The sequence below is a fragment of the Pecten maximus genome, chromosome 10 (assembly GCF_902652985.1).
Source record: "Pecten maximus chromosome 10, xPecMax1.1, whole genome shotgun sequence".
In the NCBI taxonomy this organism is placed as follows: Eukaryota; Metazoa; Mollusca; class Bivalvia; order Pectinida; family Pectinidae; genus Pecten; species Pecten maximus.
The window spans coordinates 31,887,034-31,904,650 of NC_047024.1; the positions used below are offsets into that span (position 1 = coordinate 31,887,034).

The 17,617-nt window shown below is 36.7% G+C and overlaps 3 protein-coding genes across 3 annotated transcripts; all 3 read left to right on the top strand.

Moving 5' to 3' along the window:
* Positions 1 to 513: 513 nt before the first annotated feature.
* Positions 514 to 2,224, top strand: LOC117336360. The gene is made up of 2 exons (XM_033896863.1): positions 514 to 1,073; positions 1,769 to 2,224. The coding sequence occupies exons 1-2, from the start codon at positions 557 to 559 to the stop codon at positions 2,167 to 2,169; spliced, it is 918 nt and encodes a 305-aa protein (XP_033752754.1). The 5' UTR covers positions 514 to 556; the 3' UTR covers positions 2,170 to 2,224.
* A 6,360-nt stretch (positions 2,225 to 8,584) lies between these two features.
* Positions 8,585 to 10,006, top strand: LOC117336636 (toxin CaTX-A-like). Its single transcript, XM_033897248.1, has one exon. It carries the CDS (start codon positions 8,585 to 8,587, stop codon positions 10,004 to 10,006), a length of 1,422 nt encoding a protein of 473 aa, XP_033753139.1.
* Positions 10,007 to 14,980: 4,974 nt separating this feature from the next.
* On the top strand, positions 14,981 to 17,273 carry LOC117336637 (neuronal acetylcholine receptor subunit alpha-6-like). Its single transcript, XM_033897249.1, has 2 exons — positions 14,981 to 15,497; positions 17,269 to 17,273. The coding sequence occupies exons 1-2, from the start codon at positions 14,981 to 14,983 to the stop codon at positions 17,271 to 17,273; spliced, it is 522 nt and encodes a 173-aa protein (XP_033753140.1).
* Positions 17,274 to 17,617: the final 344 nt, after the last annotated feature.

Consider the following 17,617-nt stretch of genomic DNA (forward strand, 5'->3'; position numbering starts at 1 on the left):
GATATTCCAGTTTCCTACATATACCTCGTGGTTCGATTTCCCGATCTGACATGAAAACGTAAGGGGGTCACCTGCCCGCTCACGTGGGTTTTCTCCGGATATTCCAGTTTTCTGCCGCAGTAAGACCCCTCGCGCGCTTCCACCTGAGCGGGATTAATACAAGTTTAAATGAATTATTTCGGATATGCTGTGAAATAGATATTTATTTGTGTTCGTTTTTAGTCGTGAAACAAAATAAAGTAACATACATTTATGTCTTTTCACAAACCTTGTATACACGGAAACTTTAAAAAAAAAAAAGCTTAATTCTTTCATTTGTTCATGAAATAAAAGAATATGCGAAAATAATGAATGATTGGTGACGGAATATTGTTAAAAAAAGGAATAGCGAGCTTTAGTCATTATGATAAACTGTTTTACTTCCCTTTAATGCATCTAGTTGTAGATAGCTGTTCTTTAGGTGTTGCGTTGGAGTTTTCTAAATGTTATCTAGAAATGTTATCTGAAGTACACTTCTCCCTATCACCATACAGTGTCAGGGTCAAACAGCGAATACATGTCTTCACTGACCATGATTAACAGTGGTTTGTTATTGTGTATGGTATTCGGTGGAATACAAAATGCATGTGGATATGCGGTTGGTCTAAATTGGACTCGGAAGACTCCTTATGTATCTGGACTTTCCAGTGAGTTACCGGAAACTGTGGCAGACCTTGTGACATTGCTGTCTGATGTCAACAACCGTGTACAACAACTGGAAATCTCCCATAAAGTTATCACTAAACAAGAGACAGCAATGAAATCAGAAATTAAAGACATTCAAGCCGAAAATCTCAGTCTGACAGAAACTATTAATGTTATTACTGACTTTCTAAGAACTAAAGGTTTTGATTTAGACGAAATCTTGTCTAAAAAACTACCACGTGAACTGAATGCTGATGTAAATGGTGACGACTTCAAGGATTCAAATTTAAAATCACCTGGCAACACAACTAGATACTCTGAGGTAACACAAGAACGGATTCGGAGTGAACAGGCCTTCTACAAACAGCCTTCCGTAGATATACGTGCCGGTAAGCATCGTCTAACCTATGTTGTAAGGTGATAAGGTTTAAACTGATTTCCTATTTTATATCGCCATCCATACAAACTATACTGTGGTTTTGGCACAGATGTGTCGAGTATTTTTCCCTCTGAATAGATATATTTACAAACCTCTTCGGCATGCGATAGGTCTTCACTTTCTTTGTTACATGACTGAGAACGGACATACATAAAGGTTTGTTACTATGTTTTGTTACACGACTAAGAACAGACATAAATAAAGGTATGTTCCATTATTTTGTCTTACGACTGAGAATGACCACAAATACATGTACGTTACTTTGTTTTGTGTCATGATCAGACATAACTAAAGTTTTGATGGGTCGTTAGAAATTTAATGATAACAATTATACTTTCGATATACATTATATCTTCGTAACCAAGAGCAGAACCTAGGGTGCATTTCTCACCTTAAACGGAACTGTGTTTCGTTTCACGACTGGGAAGGTAAACAAAAAACATGTGTCATACTGTTTTGTTTCGCGAATGAGAATGGGCAATAAATAAATGTCTGTTACATTGTTTTGTTTCACGACAGATAAGGGGCATAAATAAACGTTTGGTACCTGGAAGGGACACACACCAATGTCAGGTATTTTGTTTTGTTTCACGACTGAAAAAATAACATAAACTAAGGTCTGTTACATCGAATGTTATTCTCCAGGTTCTCCCGGGGAAAATGTTGCATTCCATGCCGTCCTTAGTCGCGATTTGGTTAATCCTGGTAAAGGCTACGAGGTCGTGTTCGGAGATGTCCTAACCAATACCGGAGGGATGTACAGTAACAACACGGGAACGTTCACATGTGGGACATTGGGAACGTATGCCTTCTTCTGGACGGTCACATTAGCGTCCGATCATTGGGCCGACACACATCTCACGCGCAACGGACAGGTGGTCGGTATCCTTGTGGCAGGAAATGCGTATCATTACGGCTCCTATACTGGTACAGCTATGGTACACCTAGATGTCGGTGATGAAGTGTTTGTTAAGGTAGATTTCCATCAGGAAAGTACCACTATTTACTCGACAGCCAGTACTTTTTCGGGGTTCAAGATTTTCTAGGTTGCTTCATGTATCATTCGAGTATTTTGCTAATAAAGATATACAGCAGTATAAATAGGTGTGTATTCGATTTCTCAACGTTCTTATAAAGTGGAATGTACTCTATATATATCTTAAGTATGTTTACCGTGTGAAGTGATGTCACTGAATGGTTTGTTTCGGCCTTAACGTAGATAAGATAAAATTTTGAAAATATGCGGCAAATAGGGACAATATTAACACATCCAAATTTGTGAAATATCTTAAAAATATCGTATGTTTCATAATATATGACTTATACATAGCCTCATTAGTCATTTTAAACCTATTCATGATTGTACCAACATTTCTTTACTCATATTGTTTGTTTGATGTTTCGTTTAAATTAAAACTCTAATCACTAATTGTAAGCCAAAAAGAAGGATCGAACTTCGTACCTTCAAAACCTTGACCAGAATCTAGGATGCGTTTTACGGGTAACTTTCACTAGCGGTGAAGCTAGTGAATAAAACAAAAACAAATGCCTAAATGCTATATTAGTTAATACTATTAAAAGTAGACATTCAATCAAGGTGACAATGTGAACGTGAATCGTGATCATTTATTGGTATAAAAGGAGGTCCAACAGCAAAATTGGATCAGGAAAGGATCAATGATCGATATTATATTATAAGGGCAAATTATAGGCGACGTAGATTGCTTTTAAACTAATCTAAACATATTCATTATTTGTGTAAACTTGCAAGTCGTTTAAAATTAACAACAAATACACAAAGTTTGCATTAAAATTTGTTACAAACGTTTGTTACAAACGTTGTTACAAACGTCAAGTTTCACGAATTGATTGTATAAGGCGATAGCGGGTCCACGTGGGAGGCTGACACTCGGCCGGTATCATGGTCTGTAGTTATGATGAGTTCCTGCCCGGGAATCTCTTGACAGAAATATATGATGCAAGCGGGTAACATTTATTTCAAAATATCCCCTATGATATCATATCCAGGTACCTACTACTGAGTATAGAAGTTTTCGCGCGGGAAACGCCATTTTTGCTCGTAGATGTTGGTTGAAACCAAGGCAATAAATATTTTCTTGGTATCACTACTGTGGGAAAAAATATCTGAGTTGACCACGGAACAATAGCCTAATAGTGTTTCCCATGGATACCTAGGAGTGAAAACATATTTCATAGTATATTTTCATGTATTTCGCTCACAATGCCAAAAATGGTTTGAACGGATGTTTTTTTCATATTTCTTTAGGATATCTCTGCAGCAGCATGCCTAAACAAGAAAAGAAAATTGAAAATGGATACTGTTCATATCTTAATTTCACAGAAAGTAATGAAATTAATTTTCTCTAATGTATGCTTGCGATGATCCCATGTTGTGAATGTCATATCTGGATAGATCTATAAATATACATGTAATTGGAAAATGGCTTAATGTAAGTTTGAAAGCCTTTTGTATATATTGATGCAAGTAAAACAATTTAGTCAAATCGAAAATCGCTTAATATATATAAACGGGTCACGCACGCATAAAACTGCGATCTCCGATTTCTGATCCGTTAAGAAAAAAAATGTTTTGAAAGTATTTTATTTTTGTTTTAGTCTATGTTGACTTTGTAAATATGGTGTATTAACGAAAAGTCAATAACTTTCTCTGCACGAGCAAGTTACAAATTTTTGATATTTTTCTCGCACATGAAAGTCACGTCAGATATAACTATGAATGCATCGATGGATTCCTGCAACTTACTCTCTAGATGCTGTATTCAATTTCCACCGGGGAACCCTAAACCCCTACCGTTGCCCTGAGCCCGCTTGCCAAAAAAATCGGCTCGTATTATCACTAAATCACTGGAACCCCCCTCCCCTCTTCGACAACTAATGTGACCGGGTGGGTGTCCTGCTTAATGTCGTGGGCAGTATGTTTCAGTGAGGTAGCACTATAAATCGGCTAAAGTTCCGGCCTATCACAAGGATACATAACACAAACATACGCACTCACCTTAGCTGTTGATAGGACATTAAACAAATAAAATTAAACCAAACCTACTTTAATCAACAATATGTTCGACAAAAACGTAGTGGTATTCCCGACTGCATGTTTATTATTCAGTCATTGAGCGATTTTGACCAAACGTCACACAATGCCAGAGGACTGTCTTGGACTCGGTTGGACAAGGTGAAGACCACCAGTTTTTTTCTTCAGAATATTCTTCGTTAGTTGTTTAGCAGCAGCTTTATTCATTCAGGGATTTAATAAAACTTCAGTCACTTGTAAAGGACCATGATAGCTAGCGGGATCCGGTAGGGGACATAATTATATTGTTTAGCAAAACATAATTTGCTTGTGAGCAAATGCAGTCCTTATAAATTTATTACATTGCAAAATAAAACAACCTTTAAACAATTGTGAGGACTGGCAGAACTATAAAGTAGACATCAGTTTCGCGGTATCAGGAGACACACACACTAACTACACGCACGCATCTCGCAAACAGGGTCGACTGCCGTTACTTGACCTTATATGTTGATAAGACATAACTAAATCAGCCGATCAGCTGCTGTTTCAACTGAACCAAATCTCTTAATAGTCTTAAAATAAAGACAACAAAAATATACAGTCCGACTGAGAATAGAATGACGAAGGATTACAGGCAAAACAGATGCTCAGTGTGCCTATTTATGTGGCCATTCAGTAGCTGCATTGAATAAGTATAAAGTTATATGTGTATAGTCTCTTCCTGTGTAGGCTACCGGAGATTGTGTATATAAAACTTAGCCACGATATTCCTGTGTAGGTTACCGGAGATTGTGTATATAAAACTTAGCCACGATATTCCTGTATAGGTTACCGGAGATTGTGTATATAAAACATGACCACGATATTCCTATGTAGGTTACCGGAGATTGTGTATATACAACTTAGTCACGGTATTCCTGTTTAGGTTACCGGAGATTGTGTATATACAACTTAGTCACGATATTCCTGTTTAGGTTACCGGAGATTGTGTATATAAAACCTGACCACGATATTCCTGTTTAGGTGACCAGAGGTTGTGTATATTAAACTTGACCATGATATTACTGTGGAGGCTACCAGAGGTTGAGTATATAAAACTTAGCCACGATATTTCTGTGTAGGTTACCGGAGATTGTGTATATACAACTTAGCCACGATATTCCTGTTTAGGTTACCGGAGATTGTGTATATAAAACTTGACCACGATATTCCTGTTTAGGTTACCAGAGGTTGTGTATATTAAACTTAGCCACGATATTCCTGTGTAGGTTACCGGAGATTGTGTATATAAAACTTGACCACGATATTCCTGTGTAGATTACCGGAGATTGTGTATATAAACTTAGCCACGATATTCCTGTGTAGGTTACCGGAGATTGTGTATATAAAACTTGACCACGATATTACTGTGTAGGTTACCAGAGGTTGTGTATATAAAACTTAGCCACGATATTCCTGTGTAGGTTACCGGAGATTGTGTATATAAAACTTAGCCACGATATTCCTGTGTAGGTTACCGGAGATTGTGTATATAAAACTTGACCACTATATTCCTGTTTACATTTGTAGGTTACCGGAGATTGTGTATATAAAACTTGACCACTATATTCCTGTTTAGGTTACCGGAGATTGTGTATATAAAACTTGACCACGATATTCCTTTGTAGGTTACCAGAGGTTGTATGTATAAAACTTGACCACGATATCATTATTAGATTGTGTTAGTGGTTACGTTTAGCATTTTAGCATGTACAGTATGAGTAGTTGGCTTTAGCAAATGATAATAGAGCTTAATGACGGTTATTTGTTAATGACTTAGAGATGTTGATAGAGACTAAGAGTTTTAGCAAGAGACAAACTTTAACGTTCCATGTGCCTGTTTTAGATAGATATTATAAAATCGTGTCCGGTATTTTAACTTAGTAGTTTTTAATCTTTCTGTTCGGCAGTTATTTTCTCGCAAGTATAGTGTGTACTTTGGAACTAGTTGGAAATTTATACTTTCTGTTCCTGGAGTATCGTTCGACTGAAATTTAACATATATTGATTGACAAGTACTTTGAATGAAACTCATATTTTAATAAAACTGAAGGACTTTTATATGCATGTGTATGTTTTCATTACCATCGAACAACGTAACGATTTGAAGAGGTAGTGTGAAAACCGAATCTTATTTGGGTCTCATGTAAATCGACATTCAGTATGACAATGCAGCGATGTAGCCCAAGCAGGTGATAATTTTATGTTAAAAACTTTACATACGTTGTGTATGAGGTTCTTAGAATATTTTTCTGTCACTTTATTGATATGTCACCAAATCAGTGATGAAAAATACCAGCATATGTAAGGAGTAATTAATTAACGAAACCTCTTGATTCACAAGTATTTCAGTTATTGATTGTTTTGTTATATAACTGTCCATTGTGTGTTGATTTTTTTGTTATATAACTGTCCATTGTGTGTTGATTTTTTTGTTATATAACTGTCCATTGTGTGTTGATTGCTGTCAACACGAATGTACTATGTAAGAATGTATGATATTGAGATTTTAATAGACTTTAATGAAAGTTCGTTCGACTTGGTTGCTTTTTATATACATCGATCGAATTGAATCATTCTAATGATAATAATGAGGACATAACACGTCATATATTTCAACAGAAAACAGAAAGGGGAACAGGCCACAACCACATAATACAGTTGTATCACGATTCAATTCTAAATTTAGCAAACCGGTTTAGCTTCCGTGCACCCATTGATAATTGTTAGGTGAATAAACATTTAGGTCATCTGTCTGTGTTTTGTCTGGTTAGAATTATCGTCTCAATCTGATTACATAAGACATATGCTTAATACCTAAGTAATATATATCTAGCTGAGGTGCACAAAGAGACTAATATCATGCCGTTATAACTCCTGGTTCCATAGGCAAAGTCGGTAAGAACTTGTCTTGTATCTATAGTAAAGGTGGGTTAGGCGGAATATTTAGATTTCATGTCTGTACCCGTCCTGGGTAGAAATGATCTTGTTTAAAACTTCCCGTTTGAACATTCGTAATATCCACAACTATTTAAAATACCACAGAATATGAGTTGTTAGGATACGATTTGTTTGCGTGAGGTTTGTTTGTCATAACTTTTCATCATCTTTAGTAATATGTGTCCAATGAACGGTTGATAAAATAAGCTAAATTCGTTATACTTGGTAATTATAGGTGTTTAGTTCGGTCATGTTTCATTTTACATCCTCTCAACAGCAATGGCCGCTAGTAAACACATGTACAGGTTATTAAGTGAGTACGAATTCACACTATACAAATAAATTTACAGATTACAACATAGTGTACGACTGTATAAAAGATACACAAATATGGTATTCAGTTTATACATAAACTGCTTACTAGAAAGACTATAAAATGTATTCAGACTTTTCAAATCTTGCTAGCAGTACACAATTATTAGTCCATATGGTTATTCACACACTATACAAATAGCATAATATACAAGCTACACAAATATGGTTAACGGTATATACAATTATTAGTGGGTACGGATACCATACATACTAAATATTAAGATTAACTACACGCTACACAAATATGTCAAACATATTACCAAATGTAGAATACAGACAATACGATGTGATAGGCAGACAATACAGAATCAGTAAAAAGAATATAAAAAGTAACATGGCTGTACAAAATTGCTATATGGTTTATTACTTTTAGACACGTTGGTAATTATTTAGTCATCATGGTTTTCAGAATTCTAAAATGCAGGGCAATTACTTACATAACCAATAATGTATATATCTGTGTCAAAGGGTCATCTGGCTGTGTTTTATCATTACATGGGTCACGTTTCAATTCCTTCGAATAGTGACATGTGATGTTTTAAAATATATATGTATTTAAAGGTCTTTTAAAATCTAAAAGTGAATACATTTTTTACATAGGTCTTTGGAACCTCCCCATCCACAATTTGATATTCCGTTTGGCCTATTTTGAGTTTTTAGTCACATCCAATGACCATTTTATGTCTTTTTTTAGGCATACGGATGAGTCCTACAAGGACGAAACAGCTGTATGGTGCAGTTTAATAGATTTTGATTTACTGTATCCTATTATTATATAATTTGTTTTGAAAGGTGCTGATAAATTGTCTTTCATACACTACTCCATGATACATCTCCTATTATTCAGAATCTAGCTTAAAACAAACTACCCTACAACCCTATATGAAGGCATTTGAATGAATATAAATATAACGCATGTAATGTATCTACTTTTAACAGATTAACTATACATAGTTACATCAAGATGGATTACAAGAGCATCACAGACGACCCCCGCTCAAGAAACAAGCAGGGAGGAGAACGGAGAAAATCGGGCCTTTCCGTCACATGGAATGGATGCTTGGAGGAGCAGAGATAACTCCGAAGCTTCTGGAAGTGAATTAGACGATAAGATGGTAGCATTGAATACTGTTATAGAACAAATGGCCGACTTCGGCATCCAAATAGACATAGATGAAAATAGTTCAACAACAGTAAACATCCCTGCTGCAATTGCAACCGCTTTGCGAGGTATAGCCTTGGTTTACGAATCAATAAAAGACTGTGAATTTCTACAGGTTTTGATTAAATCCATTCCAGTTGTAAATACCATATTCAATGTCGTGTCCTATCTTCCGAAAATAGCAAAGGTGATCGAAAAAATATTGTCAACATTTTGGGGAGGCACAGGAAACAGTGATGTTGGAATCGTAGTCAGGAGCGCTATCGACGATGCCTTAGAGAGGTATGATGACGAACAAATAAACACCAAGGCTGAAGCCTGTATCCAATCGTTCCAACATACACAACAGTACTTGCGTGGTCTGCAGTCTAGCGAGCGTATCACGGAGTCTGACATACATGCATTGCAGCCCCGCAATATGGCAGAAAACAAGGATGCATTCATATGTGAGCTTAAGATAAGAATTGAACGTCTCTTCAAGTCGTATGATTGCTCCGCGGACAAGGATTCAAACACAGCCAGGAAAATTCTCACATACTTGCAGCTGTACTGTCAACTCATTGTTGTAAAGCAAGTGATATTGTTTTACCTGGTGTGCATCATTCAGAGAGCAAGTGATCAACTTGATGGAACAATAGCGGCAATAAGTAATTGTCTTAGATCTTACAGAAACGACGCAGAGAGATTACTAGCAAAGCTAGCAAACCCTAACGAAATGACTTCAGTCGTTTTAGCAATACTTGATCCGGATGAAATGCCGTTTTTGCACAAATACATGTCAGAATTGAACATCTATCAGAATCTAGATTATTTGAAAACCCGACCAATTACGATGGCAACACAGCGATATCCAGAATATGATGCTGTACGATTACTTCAATCTAGAGGGTTACCCACATTCAAAAGATATGTTCGAGGCAAAAAGGAACTAAAGGCTTCAAATGAGAGCCATTTTGTGTTGGAAAAGGCGGAAGATGGGAACTATTTCAGCATCAGGCTTGATCACGACACTCGATCAATATGTATGCATGTTGATTCTAGCGTAGATCACTGGCTAGTTGGCATAGATAGAATACCGGGTATCGAGCGTATTCCTGGAATAAAAGACAGTCACACTTTGCAGCTTTGGGGAATTTCAGGTGCACCAGGGAAGGATTGTGTGTTTAAAATAATTCGACTTCCAGACGGTAGCCATTTGATCTCTCCTCGACAGTATCCCCGCTATTTCCTTGCCATGTCAAGGCAGTTCCATAAATACATACACGGTGTGTTTAACGACCAGGATCAAAGGTCACACTGGGAATTTGATTAGCATCGAGCATATCGTATACTTACCTATGCATTGCAGAGTTAATTAATTCGATTCATTTGTAGAGAACTGGATATCATTTCCTTTTAACCTGGAATACCACTATTCTACTGTTGTGAGATGTTCTTATCTACCCTATGATTAAAACACGCTACACGAGCTCTTTGCACCTTCTAAAAATAGTTTAACGCAACGGCAACATTGCAACAATACAATGACGTCATGTTGACAAATCGCATCACGACAAATTGTCTTACATTGCTGTGACCTAAATGTTTGATACATTGAAAGAACAAAGAGGGTGTAACGGGAATGCGAATTATGTACCTTTATTTGAGAGTTGTTTCCCTAAAAGAAGAATGTATTTGTGTATGTGTTAGAGTATATCGTTTAATTATAGTTGAATTATTAATTGTGGGTGTGTATAGATATGTATTATGAGAATATGTATTTAGTTTGGTAATGTGTGCGAGTAAATATGATTGTGTATTTCATATTGAAAATAGTGTATGCCAATCTATGTGCACCATTGTGAATGGAAAAGTGTGCTAGTTTATATGTTTGAATGTAACGAGTATGTGTGGGAAGTTGTATGAAGATGTAGAAGCCATTGGCTGGTATCTCTATGCAAGTTGGTTGTTTACTTCCCTTCTATTCTTTCCTTTATACACTTTCCTTACACTTAACAGAAGCCATTGGTTGGTTACTTTCCTTCAGTCTTTCAGTCTATGTTTTGAGGTAATAGCTGCTTTATGTATGATAGTGTGGATTCTGCTTTATTCTGTGGTGCTGTAAATAGTTATGGTTACTAGTTGTTTTATATTGCCAATGATAGTGCTGAATAAATGTAGGACCTGTATCTAGTGTTTGTGTGGTTTATATATTCAAAGCACGGTACCATTAAGCATATAATTAAGATTTGGTTTGGTTTATTTTGTTTAACGTCCTATTAACAGCTAAGGTCATTTAAGGACGGCCTCCCGTGCGTGCGACATACATGCGCGTGGTGAGTGCGTATGTGTGTTTTGGGAGGCTGCGGTATGTTCGTGTTAAGTCTCCTTGTGATAGGCCGGAACTTTTGCCGATTTATAGTGCTACCTCACTGAAGCATATAATTGAGAACCTTGGTTGTAGGGAAAATCGAACCGTTACAAGGGTAAGAGAACAAACATTCACCCCCTTTGGATTGAGACAGTAGGATCTCAACCCTCGGAATGAAATTCTTGAGCTGCCAAACACTCATGATTGTAATTGTTGTCCACGGGTTGAGATCCCTAAGGGGGTGGAAATTAAGTCAGGTCTTCCCTTTCAACATGATTTCTATATAAGCGACTAGCATAATATTACAACGAGTACATTACGAAATAAATCATACAAATGATTACTTGTCTTTAGGTACATATGTATTATTTACACGTATTTACATGTTTGAAGCATTGTACCAGACACATTATAGAAGACACTAGTACAACTCGTTGACAATGGAGAGGCCATTTGAATATTATGAAAGAAGTTAAAGATTGCATGGACTTTCGGTGTTATTTACATATATTTTACCAGAAGCAATACTGTAGGTGTTGTTTTATTGCTTTGACTCTCTTTGTGTGTCTATGTGTCTCTGTCGGTCTGTCTCTCTCGCTATCTCTTTTTATTCTACTTTTACCGTGTAATTGTCAACTTTTTAAAATCGTAATTATACTATTAGTCGTTGTCTTCAGTATTTACACTGACTGCTCTTAACGGTCACATATATCATAATACTGAGAATACATATGTCTGAGTAAAAATGAAAAAAAGGCTTCGACTGGTTCGCTCGTTGTCAGTATAATGTGACCTGGTGGGGTATCCTGCTGGATGTTTTCGGCAGTATGCTACATTGAGGTAGAACTATCAATCGGCAAAAGTTCCGGACTATTACAGGGAGACTTAACAAGAACATACTGCTGCCTCCCAAAACACGCGCACCCACTCACCACACCCATGCATATCGCAGACGTAGGGGAGGCCGTCCTTAAATGACCTTGCTATTGATAGGACGTTAAACAAATAAAACAATACCAAACCAGACCCTTTAAAACATATCTTTACGATTTAGATGTTTCTATAGTTGAGCGTTCGTCCCTGTGAGGAAGGCTTTGGGTTTTGTCCCCTGGCCGAGACATACCAGAGTCTTTAAAAATGGTAGTTGCTGCTCCTGCTAAGCGCTCAACATATTAGCAGTGGGACGACTGGTTTGCCCGTTGTCAGTATAATGTGACCGGGTGGGGTGTCCTGCTGGGTGTCTTCGGCAGTATGCTTTAGTGAGGTAGCTCTATAAATCGGCAAAAGTATTAACTTAACACGAATATATGGCAGCCTCCCAAAACACACATACGCACTCGCCACACGCATGTATGTCGCACGCACGGGAGGCCGTCCTTAAATGACCTTAGCTGTTAATAGGACGTTAAACAAAATAAACCAAACCAAGGCATACTCTAGTAATGCTCTAGCAAAAATCGCTATTAATATACAGGTCATTTAAGGACGGCCTCCCGTGCGTGCGACATGCATGCGTGTGGTGAATGCGTATGTGTGTTGTGGGAGGCTGCGGTATGTTCGTGTTAAGTCTCCTTGTGATAGGCCGGAACTTTTGCCGATTTATAGAAAATCTTGCATAGATGTTTGGTTTGGTTTATTTTGTTTAACGTCCTATTAACAGCTAAGGTCATTTGAGGACGGCCTCCCGTGCGTGCGACATGCATGCGTGTGGCGAGTGCGTATGTGTGTTTTGGGAGGCTACGGTATGTTCGTGTTAAGTGCCCTTGTGATAGGCCGGAACCTTTGCCGATTTATAGTGCTACCTCACTGAAACATACTGCCGAAGACACCCAGCAGCACACCCAACCCGGTCACATTATACTGACAACAGGCGAACCAGTCGTCCCACTCCTAATATGCTGAGCGCTAAGCAGGAGCAGCAACTACCATTTTTAAAGACTCTGGTATGTCTCGGCTAAGGGACCGAACCTAAAGCCTTCGTCACAACGGCGAACGCTCAACTAAAGGCCAAAAGTGCGGCATTGTCAAGGTAGACATTGGAAAGAAGACAGTTTTTCAGAAAGAAGAAAAGAGAAAAGATCCCAAACTTAGTCGCCTCTTACGATCATGCAATGGGTGCAGCAGGTACAATTCTTACGCCTTACCTGCAGGGCCAATCTCGCATAGAACCTCGGACGATTTACAACGGAAAAATGTCTTAATGTCGTATAGGGTATATTCCTATATATTGATACTTTCTTTTATTGACCTTGATGAATAGATGATGTCGTGTTGCTATATTGTAGTGCAACTATTTGTACCAATGTACTTGTATAAAGTGTGTATTGATAGATTATTCGTCGTGCGTGCAAATTCTGCATTGAACAGTATATACAACATTCCAAAAAATGCGCAGTTTTTAGAGAGAAAAATCTTTGTATGAGAAGTTTTTCTATAGGTATAAATAAACCTTGTTTTCGGCTTTCGTAAAATATAACAGATATATCGCATATATATATAATTATAATTTTCATTTATGTTGAAATTATTTGAAAGAGTTTATAAGGCAGCAAAGAAAAAAGGTTACCATACAAAGAAAGTATATGAAATGTCATGCTCCGATGTTCTGTTTTACAGTGATGGTAGATTTAATTACAAACTGGTAAGACCATTGCTCTCGAACGACAAACAAATTATGTGAGCTTCAACCTCGTTTGGTTACACGTGAACAACTAGAAAAATCGCCGAAGGAAAGAACCATATATCACTCAGTTATATTTTACGAAACGAATATCTTGCCCTTGTCTTGTCTGTGACCAACCCTTTACAGTAAGGTATATTTCGAATGCATTTGGCCCCAGATGATCCCTTGCATGGGTCGGGATGGTGTCTATTCTTTCTTCTGCCCACTGTATTCTACTACATGTTAATCATAGAGGACAACTAGCTTTCTAGGTCTCTTTAGTAAAGAATCGTGGATTTCTTCCGTGTCTTCCATGCAACATCATTGTTGGTCTGTGTCTTAGCCTTATCTTTACATACCCTATTGTGTTTTACAAATATATGACATGCCAATTGCCTTTTGTCTAATAAACCAACGACGGCCTTAGTTGATATACTTTAATACATAAATCCTTTGTTGTCAACTGCACATATAAAGTAATGAAGCCACAAAAATACAATATAAAATATGCTGATGTGGGTCCAGTCACTTGGTTCATTTCAGTGTTCAGATTTATTTTAACAAAGTACGTGACAACTGCTATCATTAGCTGTATATTTTACGTACACACAAGGTATTTTGTAAACGTCATTTTACGATGTTGTTTGGCCCTGTACGAATCCAACTATAGATGTGCCTTAAAACAATACAAACATAAAACTATAACGGTAAACATATTTACCGTGTTCCGTCAAAAACATTTTAATTCACTTAAGTTATTGCTGATATTTATCTCTCCAAATATGTTTGCATAGCACATTTACAACAAATATGTACGCTATGATACTGAATATTTACACTGTGGTAATCAGTGTTTTAAATAATGACAAGCGGCGTAAGTTCATGCGGAACAATATCATTATATGTCTAATGAACAGAACCGGATCCACTTAAGCACGCTGAAATTCCCCATTTATGTGAAGGGAAGGTGAGAATGAGTCATAGTATTGCGTCAAACGAACCGTGTTAAAATAACTTAGTCCACCTACTTATAAAACATTTCACAGCCGAATAGCTTGACGTATGTAGTTACGTACATATAAATACAGAATGACATCAATGAATGTATACATATTTTCTGCTGTACGTATACAGTGCACAGTTTTCCTGGACGTTGTTATCTCTTCAATATGGCCGAGTTCGTGTTTTACCTGTACGGTTGTTGTATTTTAGCACTGTTTAATGGAACAGACAGTCTTACGACAAGACAAGATATGCATAATTTACAAACCAAAATGTTAACCAACTACAACAGGGATTTAAGTCCAAACAATGACCAGATGGACCCTGTCACTTTGTATGTATCTTTTAATATGTTTTCACTGAAAGAGTTTGACGATCTGAACGGGAAGTTGGCCATTCTGGGAGCCGTCCGCATTACCTGGAATGATGACAGGATGATCTGGGACCCACAGCAGTACGGCAACATTACTAGTGTATCGCTAGCCGAATCCAAGGTTTGGATTCCCTTCGCAGGAGTAGGAAAACCGTATGGTGAAATCAAAAGAATCGGACATGACTTCATACCGGTGTTTTACGAATACAATGGAAATGCTTACTGGGAAGTTCCAGATTTGTTTGAAATTTCTTGTAGTGCTAACGTCGCGTTTTATCCCTTTGATCGACAAAAATGCGAGATTTTCTTTGTGCCTTCAGGATACCACCCAGGTTTCTTCTCCTTAAAGCTTCCATTCAATTCAATGTCTTTCACTAACTTTACAGAAAACGGAAGCTGGAAAGTCCATTCCTCAAGTATGAGCGTTAAACCTGTGATTGGTGGTAGTGAATTAATACGAATGGTTCTTAAGTTCGAGCGAAGACCACTCTTTATCATTTTGAATTTACTTCTTCCAATATCAATAGTTTGCTTTTTGAATGTGTTTATTTTCATCCTACCACCCGAGCCAGGGGAGAGGAGTGCATTCGGAACCACCATACTTTTGTCTTTGGCTGTATTTTTATCAATTGTGTCTGATAAATTACCAAGTTCGTCCGAGCCTCATATAGCCCGCCTCACAGTCTATCTTCTCTTACAACTCTTGTCCAGTAGTGTAACCGTAGTCATGGCAATATTCGGACTTCAAATTTATAAAGTCGAGGCGGATCGACCAATACCAAACTGGATTCAAACATTGTTTGCATGTCTTTCACGAAAAAATAAAATTGGAGGAATGAAAAGAAATTCTACAGTTAGCTTTGAAGAAAGTGCCGCCATAACCAACGAACAACTGTGTACACGGACCGAATCTGGGTATTACATATACACTGGGGCTCAGGGGATGTCAAACGAAAATAGAAATTTAGTAATTAAGAATATTGATAGTCAACAAATAAATGAGAACACTTTGGTTCGTCCCTGTTCCCAAACAGCCCAGTCAAAGGAACACGTTAAGGAAAGTACACATATTAATCTAACATGGAACTGTGTGGGTCAGTATTACGATAGGGTTTGTTTAATAGGTTTCATTTTTGTGAATTTGTGTATTTTACTTTTTGAAATCATTGATCTAGCTATATTCCTTAATAGTGAATTTGAGTGATAAACAACCAAATAACTTACCTTTGTAATAACTATTGTACCTGTAGTTTGTTATATATAGTATATAAGGTAATGTACCAAACTTCTTAAATAATACTTTGTTTTGTTTTATGCTGATATTTTTCGAGTGCATGTCAACTGTGATCTTATTTTACATTTCTGTTATTTATCCATTATAATTACATTTGTATTTTTTTAATTAACATATAACGATGTTTCATGATTTTGTTGATATTGTATGCATCTTAAACAATTAAAAGATCATATAAAAAATTGGTTTAATTGAAGAAAAATCGAGTAAAAAATCAACGCTTTTGACAGAACATTTTCTACTCATTTTGCTAACAAAATAAGTTCACAGCATATGTGTGTTTGTAATAAAAATCATGTTTTTTCAATAGGTTATACATAACTAGCCAGCCTACTGGGTCTGGTAACTGCTACTTGTTATTTAACATGTTAATATGGCAGTGAATAATTTCAAGTATCAACCAACATGTACCTATGGAGGCGAATACTACCAAATATCTACCTACATAGCTCTGGTGATTCCTACCTATGGCAATTAATACTGTGTACCCCTTAGGGCGACTAATACTTTCAAATATATATATACCTTCAAGTAGCTAAGACGACTAATACTATCAAATGTCTGTCAACTTCTGGGGCCATTAAAGTGGAATGTGAATTTCAGGTAAACATTAATCAAATTGTACCAAATGTCATATCAACATTAGTAATCTTTAAATACCTCTTACGTATACATAATGCATGTATGTTAATATCACATGAATTTCCATAATAAAACACATGGTTAACTTACAATGTTCATATCGCATTTAGTAACGATGGTAAATTGACAATGCTATTTTCACATTAAGTAAACATTGTCCAATATTAACATCACATAACAAACAATGGTAACAATGATATTATCACGTGACCATTTTACATCTATGAGCATATTCCACTCTTCAATTGTAGGTTGATCCTGTATCGTGCATTTCATTTTGACCAGAAGGTCAAACATTTGAAATATATTATTCAAAGTTGATCGGTAAATTAACGAAAATATAATTTTATCTTATAACTACGTCACAGTTTCATTGCAGTCAAGACAATATAGAGGAAATACCGTAAGCCCGCATTAATCAAAATGTTACAGTAAAGGTTTGATTTCAATAAGACAATAAGCTGGTAGTTTTATTTGTCATGAAGAACATGATATTATCAGATAGTCTTATCACATTTACTTAAGGTGGGATAAAATTGTAACAAAAACGGAGAATACCAACATGGATATCGGGAAAAAGAACAAAAGTAAATATATAAA

What these genes read in the sequence shown, in the direction of transcription:
- LOC117336360 (XM_033896863.1), top strand. Translation starts at nt 557, where the DNA reads ATGTCTTCACTGACCATGATTAACAGTGGTTTGTTATTGTGTATGGTA. An exon ending in TTCCGTAGATATACGTGCCG is followed by an intron (nt 1,074 to 1,768) that starts GTAAGCATCGTC and finishes GTTATTCTCCAG; the next exon opens with GTTCTCCCGGGGAAAATGTT.
- LOC117336636 (XM_033897248.1), top strand. Translation starts at nt 8,585, where the DNA reads ATGGATGCTTGGAGGAGCAGAGATAACTCCGAAGCTTCTGGAAGTGAA.
- LOC117336637 (XM_033897249.1), top strand. Translation starts at nt 14,981, where the DNA reads ATGTTAACCAACTACAACAGGGATTTAAGTCCAAACAATGACCAGATG.